General features: G+C 43.4%; 1 protein-coding gene across 10 annotated transcripts in view; it reads right to left on the bottom strand.

Moving 5' to 3' along the window:
- LOC129815685 (ral GTPase-activating protein subunit beta-like) overlaps positions 1 to 21,877 on the bottom strand; it is a 53,171-nt gene extending 31,294 nt beyond the window's left edge. For 3 of the 10 annotated variants that reach the window (XM_055869705.1, XM_055869704.1, XM_055869703.1), the window contains exons 1-12: positions 21,549 to 21,877; positions 11,937 to 12,150; positions 8,966 to 9,168; positions 7,952 to 8,121; positions 7,115 to 7,301; positions 6,712 to 6,843; positions 5,945 to 6,126; positions 5,496 to 5,543; positions 4,779 to 4,859; positions 4,384 to 4,440; positions 2,436 to 2,587; positions 2,018 to 2,234 (exon numbers count right to left, since the gene is read on the bottom strand). In XM_055869705.1, the coding sequence (XP_055725680.1) occupies positions 2,018 to 2,234; positions 2,436 to 2,587; positions 4,384 to 4,440; positions 4,779 to 4,859; positions 5,496 to 5,543; positions 5,945 to 6,126; positions 6,712 to 6,843; positions 7,115 to 7,301; positions 7,952 to 8,121; positions 8,966 to 9,168; positions 11,937 to 12,113 (1,606 nt within the window). In that variant the 5' untranslated portion in view covers positions 12,114 to 12,150; positions 21,549 to 21,877. The remainder of the gene's footprint in view (positions 1 to 2,017; positions 2,235 to 2,435; positions 2,588 to 4,383; positions 4,441 to 4,778; positions 4,860 to 5,495; positions 5,544 to 5,944; positions 6,127 to 6,711; positions 6,844 to 7,114; positions 7,302 to 7,951; positions 8,122 to 8,965; positions 9,169 to 11,936; positions 12,151 to 21,548) is intronic. The other 7 variants (XM_055869711.1, XM_055869712.1, XM_055869708.1 and 4 more) reach the window with 5 other exon arrangements.
- Between the last annotated feature and the right edge of the window lie 353 nt (positions 21,878 to 22,230).

The following is a 22,230-nucleotide window of genomic DNA, read 5'->3' on the forward strand; positions in this document are numbered from 1 at the left end:
TGCTGACAACACTTGATTTGTGTCACATGAAGTTCCATTATGTGAAGTAGCTTTAAGCTAAAAAGAGATGTGTAAAAGACAAAGTATTTTTGTAAGGTCAGTGTAGCAGCCTACAAAGAGCTGATACAAGTATGTAGGTAGGTAGGTATGTACCAGTCAAAAGTTTGGACACTCCTCATTCAAGGGTTTTTTGTTATTTTTACATTGTAGAATAATAGTGAAGACATCAAAACCATGAAATAACACATATGGAATCATGAAGTAAGCAAAACAAGTATTAAACATTTAAAGTAATCACCACTTGCCTTGACAGATCGGGTGGCCATTTGATGAATTGTTCAGGAGTCTTATAGCGTCGGGGTAGAAGCTGTTAAGGAGCCTCTTGGACCTAGACTGGCGCTCCGGTACCGCTTGCCGTGCGGTAGCAGAGAGAACAGTCTATAACAAAAGTGGCTGGAGTCTGACAATTTTTTGGGCCTTCCTCTGACACGCCTACTATATAAGTCCTGGATGACAGGAAGCTTGGTCCCAGTGATGTACTGGGCCGTACGCACTACCCTCTGTAGCGCCTTATGGGCGGATGCCGAGCAGTTGCCATACCAGGCGGTGATGCAACCGGTCAAGATGCTCTCGATGGTGCAGCTGTACTTTTTGATGATCTGAGAACCCAAGCCAAATCTTTTCAGTCTCCTGAGGGGGAAAAGGTGTTGTCGTGCCCTCTTCACGATTGTCTTGGTGTGTTTGGACCATGATAGTTTGTTGGTGATGTGAACATCAAAGAACTTGAAACTCTCGACACGCTCCACTACAGCCCCGTCTATGGTAATGGGGGCCTGTTTGGCCTACTTTTTCCTGTAGTCCACAATCATCTCCTTTGTCTTGAGCACATTGAGGGAGAGGTTGTGGTCCTGACACCATATAGGCTGTCTCATCATTGTCCGTGATCAGGCCTACCACCGTTGTGTCGTCAGCAAACTTGGTGTTGGAGTCGTGTTTGGCCACGCAGTCATGGGTGAACAGGGAGTACAGAAGGGAACTAAGCATGCACCCGAGGGAACCCAGTGTTGAGGATCAGCGAGGCAGATGTGTTGCTACCTACCCTCACCACCTGGGGGCGGCCAGTCAGGAAGTCCAGGATCCAGTTGCAAAGGGAAGTGTTTAGTCCCAGGGTCCTTAGCTAGTGATGAGCTTTGAGGGCACTATGGTGTTGAACGCAGAGCTGTAGTCAATGACCAGCATTCTCACATAGGTGTTCCTTATGGCCAGGTGGGAAATGGCAGTGTGGAGTGCGATTGAGATTGCGTCATCTGTGGATCTGTTGGGGCGGTATGCAAATTGAAGTGGGTCTAGGATTTCTGGGATGATGATGTTGATGTGAGGCATGACCAGCCTTTCAAAGCACTTCATGGCTACCGACGTGAGTGCTACGGGGCGGTAGTCATTTAGGCAGGTTACTTTCGTATTCTTGGTCAGATGGACTATGGTGGTCTGCTTGAAACGTGGGTATTACAGATTCGGTCAGGGAGATGTTGAAAATGTCAGTGAAGACACTTGCCAGTTGTACACGTCCTGGTAACCCGTCTGGCCCCGCAGCTTTGTGAATATTGACCTGTTTAAAAGTTCTTGCTCACATCGGCTACGGAGAGCGTGATCACAGTCCTCTGTAACAGCTGGTGCTCTCATGCATGCTCCAGTGTTGCTTGCCTCGAAGCGAGCATAAAAGGCATTTACCTCGTCTGGTAGGCTCGCGTCACTGGGCAGCTCGCGGCAGGGTTTCCCTTTGTAGTCCGTAATAGTTTGCCATCCCTGCCACATTCGACGAGCATCAGAGCCAGTGTAGTAGGAATTGTTTAACGTATTATATTTCTATGATAATGTTTCTCAACATCCCTGGCCTGCTTTTTCACAGCTAAATAAGAGGAGACGATAAAGGAGAGGAAGCAACTTTAAACTATTGAGACGCAAACAATACAAGTCAAACCAGTTTTTTACCCTTAACCTCCGACCCTGACCTTACCTGTCAAGCTGTTGTCTCGGCTCAGGCCCGTGTGGAGCTTGCAGTGCACCAGCGCAGCATCAAACAGCCACTGACCAAACAGATTGAGGACACTGTTGACCTTGGGCCTGGTGGGGGCGGGCAGAGGCCGGGGCTCAGAGCTGGTCAGGTTGGGGCTGGACAAGGGAGAGCTGGAGGACGGCTGGTAGGACACTTTGGGTTGGTGCGTCATGCTCGCCTGGATGGGTAGGAGGGTGGGGGATAACCAGTAATGAATTAACTGTCAAATGGGCATAGTAAGAATATGAATATACGGGGACATTAATATTTATTCCTATGATCGTCTGAGGCTTATTTGGCAAAGGGATGCTGTATTTCTCCAATTTTACTCTGATACAAATGGGCCATCTGAGGAAAAAACTCTGGTGTAGGAACTTACTGTGGAGGTTTTACTGGCCGTCTTGATGACCCCTGTGGGTTTGTTGCGGCGGCTGTGAGGTGGCGTGGTGTTGGTGGTGGTGGGAGGCGGCGGTACACTCAGTCTGTTGACAGGGGTGGGTGGGGCACTGTCCGACCGGGGGCGGGAGATACCTGAGGGAGAAAGAGAGAGCAGACGCATTAGAGGACATTCTGGTGTTTCAGGTGAAAACAGCGAGGACCAATGGAGTCCCATTTCCCCTCCACCAATATTTTGGTTACAAGCGCCACTCGGATCAGGGAGGATGTTAGTAACATCAACATTGGCAGCTCATCATCTTTGAGTTTCACCCTTCCTCCACAAGAGAGAAAGATACCAGATAAAAATGCACAAGCCATGTGATGTGGATATGTCTTCTTTATTGGGGGATACTCACCACAGATAAGGAACAATGTAACAAATACAGAAATAAGTATACACATATTTTAAAAGAGAAAAATCCACACCACAATAGATCGAGCAAGTTTCCCAAAGTCACATTTTCGCTTCATAGCCTTGGGGCGGCTAGTCGGCCAATTTTGATTGAAAACGCTACTTATTCAGATGCTTGGCTCAGTCTATCAAAACAGATACACACATGCATATACTTACTGTCCACACTGACACAGTAAACTCAGGCATTGATTGATTGGGTGAGTGCTTCACATTACCACATGGATCAGACCCTCTAAACCTATTACTGCAATTTTCAGTCAAGCCCAAAACAATTTATGGGTAAACTGGGTTTCTGTATAGCACTTTGTGACATCTGCTGATGTAAAAAAGGCTTTATAAATACATTTGATTGATTGGCATCTTTCACAGAATTCAGTGTTGATGATGCAACGTGGTGCACTAAACTGCTGCAGATGCCAATGCGACTGTATGGTCCGTTTAGTAGGTTTGATAGCTAAGCTAACAAGGATATGTTTTTTTAAAACAAGTCATGAAGCAACTTGACATACATTGCCATGGTGATGCTGCCACACACACTACACAATGTCTCTCCAAACAGGCCATGGAAGAGGACAACCCTTTTCCCAAACAATTATCTCCATTATAAAAGTTGCAAAGTTGATCAAATCTATGTTGTGGTTGATAAGGAACGATACGAGCAGGTTTGATTGTTATAAACAGTCCTACCTTGCTATATCATCCATTATGCAATTCTATTGACAGAATCATGAAAGGTGCTTCAATTCAAATGTTACTAAAAGACTACAATAATAGTCAAAGCGAGGGTTATTACTAATAGGCCTACGCTGTAAAATGTGTAAGCTTTTCTACTACTAGCCTATATAGAAAGGCCCAAAATACAGGGGTAGGGAAGTGAGGTTTTCAGGATTGAAACAGTTTGTCGCTTCTGTCCTGAAAGTGATTATGGATTCAATTGTTTGACACAGCAGCTTTAAAGGGCCTTTCCACACTTTTCAACCTCTTATTCATCATCTCCAGCACCAAACCAGTGTTCACATGTGATAACAGCACGTTTAAGTGATTAAAAAGATAAGGTCCTAAAAAAAAAAACAAGGTTCTCTGTGACATCACAGTGTGATGTAAAAGAATTGTGATTTTCAAAACCGGCAACAAGTTTTTAGGGAGGGTGTTTTCTTGCTCTCCACATCACCACAAATCTCATCGTTTTTGGAAAATCACAGTTTAAAATGTTTAAACTTTTTATGATGTCCTCGGTTAGAACTTTTCTTGACTTTATATTAGTTTCTACAGAAGCGCAATTTTCACATATGTTGACACTGGTATTGTGCTGGAGATAATGAAAATGGAGGATTAAAAGTGGTGGCGTTGCCCTTTAAGTGCATGCACCAGCTACTTTCACCACACAAATCAGCTTTTTGCCAACCCCAGCAAATCCATCAAAACATATTCAGCTCCCTTTATGATTGTTTGGGAGCAGACAACTACAGAGTACCATAGGAGGGAATGGAGTGAAGCCTTTCTCGGAAATTGTTCCTAGACACGGCGGCACCTGAGGGAAAGAAAGTGGTCAAAGTACAGCCTGGAATATCAGAACGCCGACAAACCAACCATGACAACATTCACCCGTCCTTTTTGGCAAGTGGACACAGCCATTGATCGAAATGAAGAATCAAAAACAGCTTTGGCAGTTTCTCATTCTGACACAGTGAACGTTTTTTTTCCTTCATAGATGTCTAGGAGTATGTTGTTTTTCATGACTGGAAGTGTGGCACCTTTTCGTCTTATGCCCAAACACCGTTATAGGAAATCCTGTTTGTTATGTACATAGACCCCTGTGCAATGTTAATGATTGGATTTGATTGGGTTAGGTCCGGTTTAGTAGTGTACCTAGAACGGGAAGTCTGTCACGTATATTGCTCCTAGGAGAAACTGTCACTCCTGAGGGAGAGAGAGACACTAGTGCTGTTTCTGGGGAAGAAGAAGAAACTAGAACAATATATTTTTTTAAAGAACAGAAAAATGACAAAAAAGCTGAAACACAAAATGGAGGTTTAGTTGTTGGGCCAAATTATCGCTCAACAAATTATATTAGGTATTTATTAAAGACATTCTGTGTTTGTGTACTGTAACACATAATTGTCCACATAGTTAATAAATGGTCTGTGATTTTCAAAATGAGCGTCTACTACTATTATCTGCTTGATTTCAGAAGTACAAACATGGTTGAAGTCTAAGACTGTTGGGAGGTGTAGACCAGGGCACTCCAACCATGTTCCTGGAGAGATACCCTCCTGATTAGGGTTGGAGTGAAAACCTAGGAACAGGGTTGGAGAGCCATGGTGTAGCACAATGGGCACAAGGCAGTAGAGAAATGAATGGAGAAAATTACAATAAAAGCTATTTTCAATTGAAAATGGCTGGTTCTTGTTTAAAAGCCAATAAACAAGATAGGACATGGTGGTGGGTCAACCCATTTACAAAAGCCTTTAGTCGTTGCTGGTCATAAAATTAAGGTGTTACTAAGTCAAATGACATCTTTCCATGATCAACGTCAACAAGATCAGAGCCCTTCCACCCTTCATTTGAGTGACAAAGACGCAGTACCATAAGAGGGCAGTTTCTCTCGAATCTCTCTCTTTGCGACCCCGACACCTAGAGGGGAGGAAATATGTACATGATCTCTTGGTCAAAAGGGCTCCAGCAATAACACAACAACTTGTGTAGATCTGAAGGGATTGGATCGGTGTAAGAAATATAGCAAAATCTCCAGCTAGCCTGTCAGCGAACAAGACGGAACTACTATCATACCTATACAATTTTTAAGGACCCATATTCAGAAATCGTCTCGGAGTAAGGAATGCTGATCTGGAAACAGGTTCCCCCCGTCGATGTCATCTTATTATGATATATAAGGGAAAACATGATCCTGATCAGCACTCCTACTCTGAGACGCTTTGTGAATATGGGCCCAGATCTACAGTACACTAATTGCCAAAGTCAAATGTAACAGTATAGAGAAAAAGCAACGCTAAGGTGAGATGAGGTAGTCTTACCCAGGAAGGCGTCCACCAGGCAACTGACCCCCCGCATGGCCCTGAAGAAGATCTGGGGCAGCTGCTTGAGGCAGGGGTGATGCTGGATCACCTCCTGGGGCACGCCGGTCACCCCCAGCAGCTGCTCCTGGAACTTTGGCGTGGAGCTGACCGTCAAAGGGCTGCTGAGGTCCACCGGGTTACTACAAGAGAAGGAGCAGGAGGCGGGACTTTTAACTTTGGGGTGCAAAAATGGGTCCTGAGCATGTTATTTCTCTCCACAACCCAGCCACAAGAGAGTACCAGTTAAATTGATGTAGCCAAATAGATTATTCACTACAATATTTTCCCAGATCACTTTCTTAGATCATCTGGGGGCGCGGTCTAAAATAATTTTCTGGAACCTTTTGATAAAAAATATAAAACAATTTAAGTGTGAGGTCCATCCAGTACAGTCAGGTATTAACTTGTTATTCTCATTTTTTTTTTTTTTATCTTCTTAAAACTGCATTGATGGTTAAGGACTTGTAAGTAAGCATTTCACTGTAAGGTCTACATCTGTTGTATTCGGCGTATGTGACATAAAATGAGATGTTTGACGTTCTTCACCGAAAGAGAACAAACAGTGTGATCTGTCTAGGATGATGATCCAAAAGGCATCCCAGTATTCTTTTATTATACTAAAATGAGGTCATCGGGGAGTATTTATACCAAATCCAGTCCAGGTGTAACAGTAATAACTCCCATTCTGTGATACAGACCCAGAGAGCTAGCTGTGTGGAACTCACCTCAGCATGTGCAGAAAGCGGAACCAGGTCTGAGCCACACAGTCGTTGTCCATCTCAGTAGGGATGAGGTTGGCGTCCTCCTCTAGGACTTTGAACGGAGGGAAGGCCGGACCGTAGGTGAACCGTAACAGTCTGTGCCAAAACAGAACATTTACATTACACATTTACACCTTCCATTTCTTATCTGAACATTAACAAACATTTAATATCTAGAATTGACTGCTGAGAGAAAATGACTCCTGTCTGTAATCCAACTAGTTTATCCTACCTGAACTTGAGCACTCACATTTGTTTCAAAACGTTATGCCCTACTGAACGGGACCCATATGTTTGAGCGCTGCGCTTAAACAACAGCCTGTAAACACAGGGTTGGCAACCACTGATCTTGTTGTGGTGTGGCTACCTGGAAGTGAGAGCAGCGATGACCTTGCTCCACTGCTCCACCACGGGCGGGTGGTGCCTCCAGTTGGCCAGCATCTCCCTGGCCGTCTTCCAGTAGGGAGGCGTGGGGAAGCAGCGTGTGCAGGCCATAAACCACACCTCAAACAGAACGCTGATCAGCTTCTCAGCCAGCTTCTCCGCAATCCCACCTGAGAGAGATGGGGGATTGGGGCCAGGGGTGAGTAACTTTATATAGGAAGAATGGGTGAATGCTCATCATCCAAAATGTCTAGGTGTTCTGGGTGCATGAAATAGCATATGAGAAACAACAACGTATCTTCTTTTGGAACTAAATAGTCATGTTAGCAACAAAGTCAATTAACTTAGTCAAAGCCAAAATCATTATGGGACAAATCCTAACATCTACCTATTAGTAAATCAAATCCTAACATCCTCTCTAGGCTTCTTCCTAGGTTTTGGCCTTTCTAGGGAGTTTTTCCTAGCCACCGTGCTTCTACACCTGCATTGCTTGCTGTTTGGGGTTTTAGGGTTTCTGTACAGCACTTTGAGATTTCAGCTGATGTAAGAAGGACTATATAAATACATTTGATTTGATTAGTTATGCATTGATATCAATGGGAGACCAAGTAGAAATTTGACTTAGTGGACGTGAGAAGTTCCCCACGACACTACGAAAAGTATCAACGGCTGCTTCCACAAAGGCAGCCCAATTCTGATATTTATCCACTAATTGGTCTTCTGACCAATCAGATCAGATGTTGACGATAATTGGGCAAAAGATCAGAATTGGGCTGCCTGTGTAAAGGCAGCCTAATTGCATCTGTTCTGATGGACTGACCTCCGACGGTGGGCGGGGATAGCAGAGTGTCATTGATGCGCAGCAGGAAGAGCAGCAACACCTCCCAGGTCTCCCGGGCCATGCCGCTGCCCGACTCCCTGGCCAGCTTCAACACTGCCGTCAGCACCTGTTGGCACAAGCGGAAGTGCATGGGGCTGTAGTGCTCCGGCCTGAGAGAGGAGGGAATAGAGTGAGTTAAAGACCACTTTTAGAAAGAGAAGTCTGTAATAAACACCCCATTTCCATACTCCCGCTCCCTCTAAGCCTTGCAGTTTGGTTTGATCAACTAATGGAGGGTATCTGTCCCTATTTAGAATTACCATGTTGCATAAGCAATGCACTGCAACTTTTAGAGGTTGGAGCCTTAAGGTCAAGAAGTTGTAATGTAGAACATTACATAAGATACCCCATAGTTAGTGGCTTGCTAGAGCGGAGACACACAGTTAGCGGCTAGCTAGAGCGGAGACACACAGTTAGCGGCTTGCTAGAGCGGAGACACACAGTTAGCGGCTTGCTAGAGCGGAGACACACAGTTAGCGGCTTGCTAGAGCGGAGACGCACAGTTAGCGGCTTGCTAGAGCGGAGACGCACAGTTAGTGGCTTGCTAGAGCGGAGACGCACAGTTAGCGGCTTGCTAGAGCGGAGACGCACAGTTAGCGGCTTGCTAGAGCGGAGACGCACAGTTAGCGGCTTGCTAGAGCGGAGACGCACAGTTAGCGGCTTGCTAGAGCGGAGACGCACAGTTAGCGGCTTGCTAGAGCGGAGACGCACAGTTAGCGGCTTGCTAGAGCGGAGACGCACAGTTAGCGGCTTGCTAGAGCGGAGACGCACAGTTAGCGGCTTGCTAGAGCGGAGACGCACAGTTAGCGGCTTGCTAGAGCGGAGACGCACAGTTAGCGGCTTGCTAGAGCGGAGACACACAGTTAGCGGCTTGCTAGAGCGGAGACACACAGTTAGCGGCTAAATAGAACGTAGACAACAGTTAGCCAGAAAGTGTAGACACACAACTTGTACCTGGGCATGAAGAGGTTGTAGAGATGTTTGAGGATGGTCTGCACGTAGAGGTTGGGCTCCTTGACGATGGGCTGGGGGATGGAGTCGCGAGGAGTGATCAGCGCCATGATCCAGTCCGTGTAGACGTCCACGCACAGCTTGACCGTGTCCCCGTCCAGAGGCAGAGTCAGGCCGTAGCACAGCACCTCCATCGTCCACTTCACCTGTCAATCACATCACACAGAGAACTATGTTGTTAGAAAGAGGTGGATACACGGGGACAAGCTGGACAGTCAGATGTCAGTGACTGCTGAATACACAGAGACAAGCTGGACAGTCAGATGTCAGTGATTGCTGAATACACGGGGACAAGCTGGACAGTCAGATGTCAGTGATCACTGAATACACGGGGACAAGGTGGATGAATGTTTTAACACTTGAAAGTGAATCAAAATAAGATGGCCTATTTGTGCATGGAGTTAAAAAGAAAAGTGTTTAGGCCTAATTATGATGATTGTCGTGAAATTGACTCATTTAAAACACAGGGGTAAAGGGATGGGTCATCTAACTTTGAAAGGTAGGTGAACTAGAGCCTGGTGGAACCAGCCTTGTTGTGTTCACCATTCTATATCACTTAACATGTCAAAACAGGAAGGTGAACCCAGCTATTTGGCTGGTTAGACCGCGCTGTGAACTATCAATTTATTTACCAAATACAGTTTTATCCTAAAATACTACCATCTCAAAAATGGGATAGTTGTAGAAAACACAAGCCCTATAAGCCATTACTGTGTGAGTTGCACTCACAGAGCCCAGTGCTATGTTAAGAGAATTACCAGGCAAACTAAAACAAGGAGGAATGACAAGGAGGCACTTAGTAAGGGCATGCGTACATTCTTTGGCAGACGGCTTACATTTTTCCTTCGCCTGGCCCTATTACAATCAAGCCTTATCTAAAAATGGCTGCTGGGACAGGGACTGGCTCAAGGAGCCGTAGTCCACTGGGGTGAAGAAACAGTCAATAAAGTTGCAGAGGTTGAATAGCCCAGGGGGACACACAGGAAATCCTCTCAATGTTATCAGTCGAGCACAGGGACCTGGGGCTGTCCGAGCTACAAGGCTAACATGAGGAGGAAGTGAGCAGCACAGACAAAAATGGGGACAAAGCCAAAGACTAGTTTTCACCCAGCAACAAATCAGAGAGAGAATAGATGTGAAAACACAATGGAATGTAGAGGGGGAGGTGTGTTTCAATCAAGCGTGCAGTTATAAATAAATATTTTTTAAGTTTCCATACGCCAGGAGGTAGTTGAGTCCTAATGTGCAGGTGACCGTTCAGCCTCCTTGGTTTTGTAAAAATAAGGGACTGAAAAAGCCTGGCCCATCAAGGACGTGTCAGGGTCATGTAGCTTATGTTCTGCCTATTTCCTCAAAAACAATGTCAGAGGAACTTGGAGCTAAAGAGGGAAGAAACTTTTACTTTTCAATAGACTAATGAATGAAGTGGACCTTGACAATACCCTCCCCATACTTAGAGCAAAAAAACATACTACCTTAGAAAGTCGTTGGTATTCTAACTTGACTTTCTATTCCCCTTGAATGTAAACACCGCAACACTTGGGCCAAGTCAAGTCAAATCTCAGCCTACAGGGAGGAGGTCAATGACCTGGCAGTGTGGTTCCAGAACAACAATCTCTCTCTCAATGTCAGTAAGACCAAGGAGCTGATCATGGACTACAGGAAACACAGGGGCAAGCACGCTCCCCCATCCACATTCCTCGGTGTCCAAATCACTGAAGTAATTAAAATGGTCCAAACACGCGCACAGTAGTGACGAAGGCATGACAGTGCCTCTTCCCCCCCTCAGGAGGTTGAAAAAGTTTGGCATGGGCCCTCAAATCTTTAAAAGGTTCTACAGCTGCACCATTGAGAGAATATTAACTGGCTGCATCACTGCCTGGTACGGCGATAGCACAGTCTTTGATCGCATGGTGCTAGAGAGTGTGGTGGGGACAGCCCAGTACATTACTGGGGCCGAGCTCCCTGCCATCCAGGACATCTATATCAGGTGGTGTGGTAGGAAGGCCTGGAAAATCATTCGACTCAACCACTCAAGTCAGACTATTCCCTCTGCTTCCGCACGGCAAGCGGTACCAGTGCTTCAAGTCTGGCACCAACAGGCTCTTGAACAGCTTCTATCTCCAAGCAATAAGACTGATAAATAGCTAACAAAATAGCTACACAGACTATTCTGAATCAATTTTGTATCCTCATTGACCTTTTTATTTTTGTATCTACGCACACTCACAGGTCCCTGATTTGCTCACTCACACAACATGCACGTACATTTATACTGACCCTACACACACCCACCCACTCACATACAAGCTGCTGCTTCTCTGTTTATCTTATATCCTGATGCCTAGTCCCCTTACCCCTATACATATCTACCTCCATCACTCCAGTATCCCTGTTACCTTACCCCTATACATATCTACCTCCATCACTCCAGTATCCCTGTTACCTTACCCCTATACATATCTACCTCCATCACTCCAGTATCCCTGTTACCTTACCCCTATACATATCTACCTCCATCACTCCAGTATCCCTGTTACCTTACCCCTATACATATCTACCTCCATCACTCCAGTATCCCTGTTACCTTACCCCTATACATATCTACCTCCATCACTCCAGTATCCCTGCACATTGTAAATATAGTATTGGAACTGTCCCTGTATATAGTATGCTTAGTTACTTATTGTGTCCATCATACCTCTTCTCATTTCTCGTGTTTTTTTCTAGTAACACATTGTTATTGATTATTGCATTGCTGGGTTTTGAGTTTGCAACAAAGGCATTTCACTGTACTTGTGCACGCATAAGACATTAAAACTTGAAACTAAGTCTTCACCCTTATGGCTTAGTTACACCTATCCGATTCAGCTCTGCCAAAACACCTGTGTTGTTTTCAGCACAGGTTGCCTACCTCTTTGTCGGTCTTGAGCAGGCTGTCAGTAGACGGAGTGCCCAGGGTCACCCCCAGGGGTTTAACCACTGCATTGGCCACATCGCGCCCAACTGCAGGAGGGTACGAGTGAAGGACACTCAGGTGGCCCTGGTCGCTCTGCACCACCAGGTGCAGAGACCTCCACTCCGAGTACATGGTGGTGGCGTTCGCTTCTACTGGGTCCGATTACTACCTGTGTATACAGAGAGGGGTTGAGTCAGAATAACTACAGAGTGGACTGATGGCTCCAGCCTGAAGCAGACTTGGTTGTAGCAGTTTGTAACTTGAAAAAACACCCATAACATATAAAGTGGACCCTGAATCAGACTTCGATGTAGGTGGTTGTAACTTGAATAAAACATCATAACCATTACATATACTGAACTAAATATTAAACGCAACATGCAACTATTCCAAAGATTTTACTGAGTTACAGTTCATAAGGTAATAAGTCAATTGAAATAGATTCATTAAGCCCTAATCTATGGATTTGACATGATTGGGCAAGGGCGCAGCCATGGGTGGGCATACAGTGCATTCAGAAAGTAAAAGGCACATGACAGCCCACTTGAAGTTTGCCAAAAGGCACCTTAAGACTGTCAGACCATGAGAAACAAGATTCTCTGGTCTGATGAAACCAGGATTGAACTCTTTGGCCTGAATGCCAAGCGTCACGTCTAGAGGAAACCTGGCACCATCCCTACGGTGAAGCATGGTGGTGGCGGCAGCATCATCATGCTGTGTGGATGGTTTTCAGCGGCAGGGACTGGGAGACTAGTCAGGATCGAGGGAAAGAGGAACAAAGCAAAGTACAGAAAGATCCTTGATGAAAACCTGCTCCAGAGTGCTCAGGACCTCAGACTGGGGCCAAGGTTCACCCTCCAACAGGACAACAAACCTAAGCACACAGCCAAGACAACACAGGAGTGGCTTCAGGAGAAGTCTCTGAATGTCCTTGAGTGGCCCAGCCAGAGCCCGGACGTGAACCCAATCGAATATCTCTGGAGAGACCTGAAAATAGCTGTGCAGTGACGCTCCCCGTCCAACCTGACAGAGCTTGAGAGGATCTGCAGAGAAGAATGTGAGAAACTCCCCAAATACTGGTGTGCCAAGCTTGTAGCATCATACCCAAGAAGACTTTAGGCTAGAGTCTCTGCCAAGGGTGCTTCAACAAAGTACTGAGTAAAGGGTCTGAATACTTATACAAAATGTACATAAGTTTCCCAAAAATTATAAAAACCTGTTTTCACTTTATCATTATGGGGTATTGTGTGTAGATTGAGGGGGGGGGGCGGACGAACGAACGATCTAATCCATTTTAGAATAAGGCTACAACAAAATGTAGAAAAAGTCAAGGGGTCTGAATACTTTCCAAATGACCTTTTCATGTAGCTTGAAAAGTCAACATATGTCAAAGGCGAACTATGTGTGATAAGGCACATTTGAAGTAGACTAATGCTGTGCATAGGCTCTAGATATATAACAAGTTAACATTGAACTGAAGAGAGCCTTGGCCTGTTATTTCCAGAATGATCTGAATGGAATGTTGACAGAAAGGGCTTCACTGAGTGCCAAAATCACACTTGAACTGGACTGACCACCTGCAGTGACTCTCCACACCTTAGCACACATGGACTGACGCAGATATACAGTACACTCATCCACATACACCACAACTGCTGCTACCAGACTCTTACATTATGAATTACTTAGCAATAATAATAAAACACTTGACCTCCAATCCCCAAAACACATACAAGTGTGACTATAAATTTAGTTAAAAGCTTATGAGAAAATGTTTATTATATTCTACTATGCCATTTACTTTATGTTTGTATTTTTATCTATTATTATGGCATTGTTGAGAAGGAACCTGCGAGTGAGCATTTTATTGGACAGTACCATGTGTATCCTGTACAGACCACTAATACAAGGGACATCAAACAATCAGGCTGTGCAGCCAATATGCTCTAGTCTAGAGCACTTGGGTAAACTGTGTTTGAGAGCATTTTTAAACTCTCTAAATGGTTAAAACGAGAGAGAAAAATATTTTTGTTGCAATACACTATCATCTTAAATTGACATGTCAAATTATTTTGCCATATTCAGTTATTGTATATTGTGCTAATTTCCTTAAATGTGGACAGTTTGTGTTACTACCTTGCACAAGCTTGCATTTTCCACCCCTTAAAAATTGAGTGGAATTACACATGCTTTTTACCTCAGATTGCTGATGTTTGTATAAAAGTTTATAGACATCATGACATAACATGCTGACCAGACCGCACACGTGCATTGATTTTGTTGCCCCCACACCAGACACGATCAGGACACGCAGGTTGAAATATCAAAACAAACTCTGAACCAACTATATTCATTTGGGGACAGGTCAAAAAGCATTAAACATTTATGGCAATTTAGCTACTTAGCTTGCTGTTGCTAGCTAATTTGTCCTGGGATATAAACATTGGGTTGTTATTTTACCTGACATGCACAAAGTCCTCTACTCCAACAATTAATCAACAGATAAAACGGTCAAGTGAGTTTGTTTCTAGTAATCTCTCCTCCTTCAGGCTTCTTCTTATTCATCTTTGGGATTTATATGGCGGTTGGCAACCAACTTTAAGGCGCATTACCACAACCGACTGGCCTGTAGTGTAGACCTCAGTTTCTTTCAATCACCCATGTGGGTATACGCTCCTAAAAAACAATGAGGAGAAGCATGACTTGCTGCGCATCGAGTGTCACAAATAGAACCAAGTTCTATAACAGCGCCTGGCTACGCAGACGCTCGTGAACAATGTTGTTGCAATGATTGAACAACATGTATGTGTTCATTTATTTTGCAACGCACGCAACGGGTCAGGTCTGGTCAGCATGTAAGATTGATTGCTTAAAATAGATAAATATCCTTGGTTTTGTACCATTGATTTAGTCACACACTCTGCGATGCTCAGGACTTAGAATGCAGAGTTAATGAAATGGCATGGACAATTCGTGGCGGTCGCTCTATAAAAAGTTGCTGGCCACACACCAATACATGGATTTGACGGTCAAACTTAAACAGCAGTCAACTGTTGTCACTGTTGAGATCCTGTGCCGCGTCGTGATTATTTTAAGTTAACAGAAAAAGTAGTCTGTTCTCTTTTCCGTGATGGCAGCCTCTTGAAATCAACATTCCAAAATACAGATGTATGTCACCCTGATCTGTTTCACCTGTCTTTGTGCTTGTCTCGCCCCCCTCCAGGTGTCGACCATCTTCCCAATATCCCCTGTGTATTTATACCCCGAGCCTACCTGCTGTCCTGTACCTGCCTGACTGACCTGATCACGAACCCCTGCCTGTCCTCAACCTGCCCTTTGCCTGACCCGTGTTTACAATAAATATCTGAGAACTGTACTATCCGCCTCCTGTGTCTGCATATCATGAGTCGTGATAATATAAGCCTTCTACAAGTTCTCATCTAACCAACCATGTACAGGTTATTCTAAGTTTCCGTGTGGCCTTTGAAAAGTGTTAAACAGCGCTACACCCCAAACGTCTGCCCCCTGTTCTATTGATTTCAGTGTAATATTGAAGGAAATTATTAACAAAAAAATTGTTGCATTACACTTACCATGTTGGCAAACCACTTGACTCAAAATGCCTTGTCAACAGGAAGCAGCGACAGCATAATTTTCAACTTAAGTTTTAAGAATATAAATTGAATTTTCCACATTATTTAATGGGCCTTGTGAAGCAGAGTCCCCACTTTAAATCTTTGACAAATGCATTATTTTTATTATTAGGAACACGACTCCTCTTACACCATTTAAGCTAGAAATGTCATTTAAACATGTAGACTGGTCTGGATTGAGTTGATTACGTATATTATTTTAAATATACTTTTTAAACTATTAAACGTTGTCCATCTTCATCCACGTTCATAGGACTTTTTCAACATTCTAAATCTCCCTATTGTGACATCACTTCCAACATTCTATTCACTGTAAATGCAATTTTTCACACAAGTCAGAAACTTTGACCACTTTGTCAACAACTTAGACAAAAAGTTAGAGGGTATGACATCTTGGTCTACTTCCCTTCTATTCAAATCTGAAATTGGAACAGAATTATCTGGTACCAACAAAACGTTAGTTGCTTTAGTAACCGCATCAACATTTTCTGTAACTTTTTATACAAATCTGAAATCGTAACGAAATAGGTGGTTACCAATAAAATGTCACAATAAGGTACAGAGCATTCTATTTTCCTACTGGGGGGCAAGGAGACCCGCAGCTCCGCTAAAACCATTGACAACTGCGTGCCATTTTCAAGGGGTTATTAAATAAATGTTAACTATTTGGTTGTAATATCATCACCTATTGAAGAGCATAGTCAGAACTCTGCATCCCTTTCTTGATCAGGAAACATATATTGAGCATGTCACTTCAAATATGTGAGGGTAGCCTCACAATATCAGTCCCCATTAATTGGATATTTGAGTGATATAACGTAAAAGTGACCTATACCTAACAAGTATGACTGGTTTAGATACATTTCCCATCCTTTGCTAGGTCTGCCTGTCAAGCAGTAGAGGGGAGCATTTACCGAAGTAACATTACTGTTAGCTGAAAATGTTTACATAGTGGTAAGTAGACCTAATGTACCATTTTCTCCAACCAACATAGGCCTAACTAGCGAAGTTACTAACATTATCCCCTTTTCAACATTATTTTTAATAGTTTAATCACAATTGCTGCTAATAGACATGTGCTCCATCAATCAATGTAGCCTGTCAAATTGGCTAGCTAGCAAGCTAATATTTGATCACATCAATATTGCTAGATAACAAGCTAACGTTCAGGGGAGAAATTAGATGGCTATATCCAAAACTAGTTTGATTTGCTTGCCATCCATAGTGGTGATGACAGTAGTCCCAGACAACTTTATCAGGATGATGTCTTGCACATGCATCTTCTGCACATCCTACCATTCCAGTGTTTAATTGCTATATTGCAATTATTTTGCCACCCTGGCCTATTGCCTTACCCTCTCTTATCCTACCTCATTTGCACATGCTGTATATTTTTCTACTGTATTATTGATTGTATGTTTGTTTATTCCATGTGTAACTCTGTTGTTGTATGTGTCGAACTGCTTTGCTTCATCTTGGCCAGGTCGCAGTTGCAAATGAGAACTTGTTCTCAACTAGCCTACCTGGTTAAATAAAGGTGAAATAAAATAAACAAAATGTCTAGCTCTTTCCAAAAAGCCTAACCTCTGATGAAGCAAGCCAAAATGGATCTGGCTGCCCTCACGTACCTGGAAATACATGATCAATTGATGTCAGCACAATAAATGTTTGTCTGGAGCTTCATGAAATGGGTTTACATGGCCAAGCAGCCACACACACACACACAAGCCTAAGATCACAATGTGCAATGTCAAGCTTCGGCTGGTGTGGTGTAAAGCTCGCCACCATTAGACTCTGGAGCGGTCAAAACGCGTTTTCTGGGGTGATGAATCACGCTTCACCATCTGGCAGTCAGACGGACGAATCAGGTTTGGCGGGTGCGAGGAGAACACTACCTGCCTGAATGCATAGTGCCAACTGTAAAGTTTGGCGGAGGAAGAATAATGGTCTGGGGCTGTTTTTCATAGATTGCGCTAGGCCCCTTAGTTCTAGTGAAGGGAACTCTTAATTCTACAGCATTCAATTACATTCTAGACAATTCTGTGCTTCCAACTTTGTGGCAACAGTTTGGGGAAGGCCCTTTCCTATTCAGCATGACAATGCCCCAGTGCACAAAGCGAGGTCCATACGGAAATGGTTTGTCGAGATTGGTGTGGAAGAACTTGACTGGCCTGCACAGAGTCCTGACCTCAACTCCATCGAATACTTTTGGGATGCCGACTGGGAGCCAGGCCTAATCGCTCAACATCAGTGCTCGACCTCGCTCTTGTGGCTGAACGGAAAGAAGTCCCCGCAGCAATGTTCCAACATCTAGCAAAGGGGGGGGGGGGGGGGGGGGGGGTCAACTCCATGATAATGCCCATGATTTTGGAATGAGATGTTCGACGAACAGGTGTCCACATTTTGGCCATGTAGTGTAGTTGTCAATGGTTTTAGCAGAGCTGGGGGTCTCCTTGCCACCCAGCAGCCAAATCGAACGCTATTGTGATGTTTTATTGTTAACAACCTATTATCTGGTACCGATAAAACGTTACAGCTGTTTTAGTAACCACATCAACTACATTTTCACAAACAACTGACATTTTGACCACTTTCCCAACAAGGTAGACAGTATGACATCCCCGTCTACTTCTAAGCTATTCAAATCTGTCATCGGAACGTCTGCTACGGATCTAACGATACAGCTGTTTTATTAACTGCATTACTACTGTAAGAAATTGTAATAGATACTGAAAATTTGTTATAACTTCTCAACAAAGGCTATACTTTGCACAACATGCACCAACCCCCCCACCCCCTTTTCTCTCAGACACATTCTGCTCTCATCAGATAACAACCCCAGACACACACACCTAGAACAGGCCCCTGCAACCACAACACGCACACTCATTCTTTTCAAGGTTGGGACTCGAAGACAAAGAACGATGTTAAGAGCCAATGGAACGTCGACACCAGGCCCGAACAGGACTACTCACGACCCAGATCGACCAATCCGACGAACAGACTCCCAGAATATACCTACGTCATTTTATTATATAAATGATCTGCACACCATGTTTCGGGGCTTCTTCCGATGGTTCCTTACGAGCCTGACGAACGAGTCCGTGCAGCACGCTATGCCAGATATCTTTACCTTTGAATAAACTGCCTTTACTATATCTAAAGTCCACCCTGTCTAGCGTCTCAACTTGGTCTCATTTCTCCAGTAACGATTCATCAACACTACCCCCCCACAAACTGCCATTTTGACCACTACCCCAAAAGGTCAGAGACTAACTTAGTGTATGGAAGCTTCCTCTACTTCTATGCCTTCCAAATCAGAAAGCCAGACATGAATAGCTTCAACCAATCAAGAGTTGGAGCCGTTTTAGTAGCCCATCAACTGCTTTCATTAGATGCAGTGTCAGAAGCTAGCAGATTCATTACCGACCAACAACAACCACAAATTACAATAAATCTACACCACATTTTGAAGTTCACTTTCCTTGCTTTGTCTAACACTATGATGAATCTAGAAAATAGGTTTTGTGGGTCAGAATACAGTACTTATTTATAGCACAAATGTTTATTAGCATGTTTCTCACACTGGCTTTTGTCATGAGGGAGCATGCTTGCCAATGCAACTGCAGGGTGGTTGCCTAGTAACAAGTGACTCCGAGGAAGACAACTTCTTCATAGCAACAACTGTAGTTTAGACACTGACCACAACTACTTACCAAAACACAACCTACCACTACTGGCCACAACCACTTATCACAATTAATGAACCGCACCGCTACTTATCAAACCTACTGACCACACAACTAATGACCACAATCACAACTATTGACCACAACTACTGACCACAACACCTACTTATCAAAACTACTAACCACAACGACTGGCCACTACCACAACTAATGAAACATCTTACCAAAACGACTGACCCACGAAACAAATGACCACAACCATTGACCATGTCCAAACTGTAGGGCCCAAAGAACCAGCAACACAACTACTGACCACAACCACTGCTCTGCACTAGCTCTGGTCCTGGTTGTAGCTAGCTAGCTCTGGTTCATACCAGCTCTGATCTAGCTCTGGTCTGCACTATACATTACAACAACTTAAATATGCCTACATTTGTATATAATACAATTATTGTTGGAGGGTAACTCTTGAACCTTTCATGCAAGAAACACCAAACCAACTTTCACAGGCTATCCTATCCTATCAACCAACATTTTCATCTACCTACTTCTTCAACTACATCGAGTCACCACCACTACGGACACTACCACTACTATAAGTTATTTAAAAACCATACAACCTTTAAAACAAGCTCACAAGTACACCACATTTTCTTCAGAAAATTTACTTTTTAGCGATCCCTGTTAGCCTAAACAGTCTATTTATTAGATAGACCTACTGATAGCTATCCTCCATAGTTTTTCACCTAACACAAAAATACATTTAAAGAGCTGGCATCACTAGATGCACCATCATTTGCATCTCCACAGATAACCTAAAACATTCTTATCACTACATAATTGTTCAACTAAAATCAAACGTAATTTACCCTGAACGTTTTACAAAAGTAAATCGTGCATTTATTTATCTGAAACCCACAGAATGAAGTGTTGTCCACATAATCCTACTTTTTATTCCAATTTTGTGACACATGGCTTTGTCCTATGCCTTCCTTCTTTCAGTTCACACGCAATAACCATAGCTTAGACATTTTTGTGATCTAACTGCCACACAATCCAAAGTAATAAGGTTGATATAGTAGTCTATTAAAGTAATGGGACCAATTATTTTACTAAATTTAACGCTGACTATATGTAACTGCTTTGCTTTAAATAAACGTCTTTCATGACCACCAAAACAATTGTAAAGAGCTAAATACAAGCCCCGCAACTTTACTTGTAAAGTTACCATCTAGTTTCCAACGGTATTGTACTAAATTAGGTAAAAACTGCTGAATCAGTCAACAAACGTCCTGCGATGGATTTATTTTGATGATATATCAGAAATCACTAAAACGGGTTTGCCCTGCCTACGAATACAACTTTGCAAGCGCCAAGGAATGGACTGGAGACACGCACTGTTCAGGTGCACAGCCGTAAAAGGTCATCACGCAGTAAAAAGTATTATTGAAAAGCATAGAAGACATGCACAGCAATAACTTAGTGCACATTTACATCTAGAGATAGCTTGCTATTAGCTAGGTCAGCCTAAAAACGAACTAGTTGTAAGTAAAACATTAACTAGCCAACAGAATGTGTTATGACTCAAGGTTGTTGGCTAACTAGTTAATTCGATTTTGCCGATTTTGCCTATGTAAAAAAATAAAAATAAATTTAAAGCCTGACAACTACATGATAAACTTCGAGAAATCAGTCCCAGATTGAACGAGCCACCCACTGGCTGTTGTGTTCAACTACTAACGATAGCTAGCTAACGTTACTACTTGAAACGTTCTGGTTAGCCCGAACGTTGGACGCTGGCTAGCACACACATCAACGCACAGAAATGGTCAGGTCAAACTAGCTCTGGTTCAGGCAGGAAAGTCCAGTTAGCTAGCTGGAAAGTGAAACAAACGTTTTCAACAGGCGGGAGTTACCTAGGTCTCCATGTAATGGAACATTAACGTTAGTTGGTTTACAAAATAAGCATTACTTATGGCATGTAGCTAGCATTGTCGAAACTGCACAGAATGCATGGCTAACTTGGCTAGTATAGGCAACTTAGTACGCTGTCACAACCCGCTGGCTAGTAAGCAAGTATGAACCAACTAGCTAAGCTAACGTGTGAAGCGGTGTGAACTCGATTCCCTTGTCTCACTGTTATTGTAGGCCGCATTAGCTAGATAGTTGGCTAAGCTAGTTAATGAAAACAAGACCAAGACAGCTGGCTATGTGTTGCTATTTACCTGTTTCAGAGGGAAAGACTGTCATATCAACCGTCCGTATTCTCAGCAAACTTTACAGTACAAACGAGGATATAGCAGAACCATATTTGAAGTAAATCAACATCCAGTGACAAGCATAGCTACATTTGCACCGACGTCATCCAGTTGACGGCTAGCCTGACCACTGAACTGTGTCGGTCACACATCTCATGACTTTAAAAAAAGCTGGGGGGAAAAGGAAGGTTGTTGGAATAATAAAATACTTCTCAGAATGGGCACAATATTTTACACACAAAAAATTAAGAAGCCTAGAATCGACAGTTTAATAACGTTTCTCAAAGCAGTTTAATTATGAGCTGTGTAGCCCTTTAAATGTACCCGTTCATAATATTATTCAGCTCAAATGCGCCCTCTATTGGATTTGACCAGTCCATGATGAAAAGGCTCTAAGAAGTGAAATAAGGAAATATGCTATCGAAGAAGAAAAGGAAACTAGGGAATTAGGAAAGGAAAGGAAGCACACAAAGGATATGAGGAAAGGAGGAACATTTGCTAGGAAAGAACAGGAAAGGGAGCTAGAAAAGATAAGAGAAGTGTGAAAAGCTTGGAATCCTTGAATACTCAAAAAAAAACAAAATAAGAACTTTACAAATAAAAAAAGATTCTCTCAATGTTAGTTGTTTTACCATTGATGTCTGCTGAG

Source organism: Salvelinus fontinalis, chromosome 18 (assembly GCF_029448725.1).
Source record: "Salvelinus fontinalis isolate EN_2023a chromosome 18, ASM2944872v1, whole genome shotgun sequence".
In the NCBI taxonomy this organism is placed as follows: domain Eukaryota; kingdom Metazoa; phylum Chordata; class Actinopteri; order Salmoniformes; family Salmonidae; genus Salvelinus; species Salvelinus fontinalis.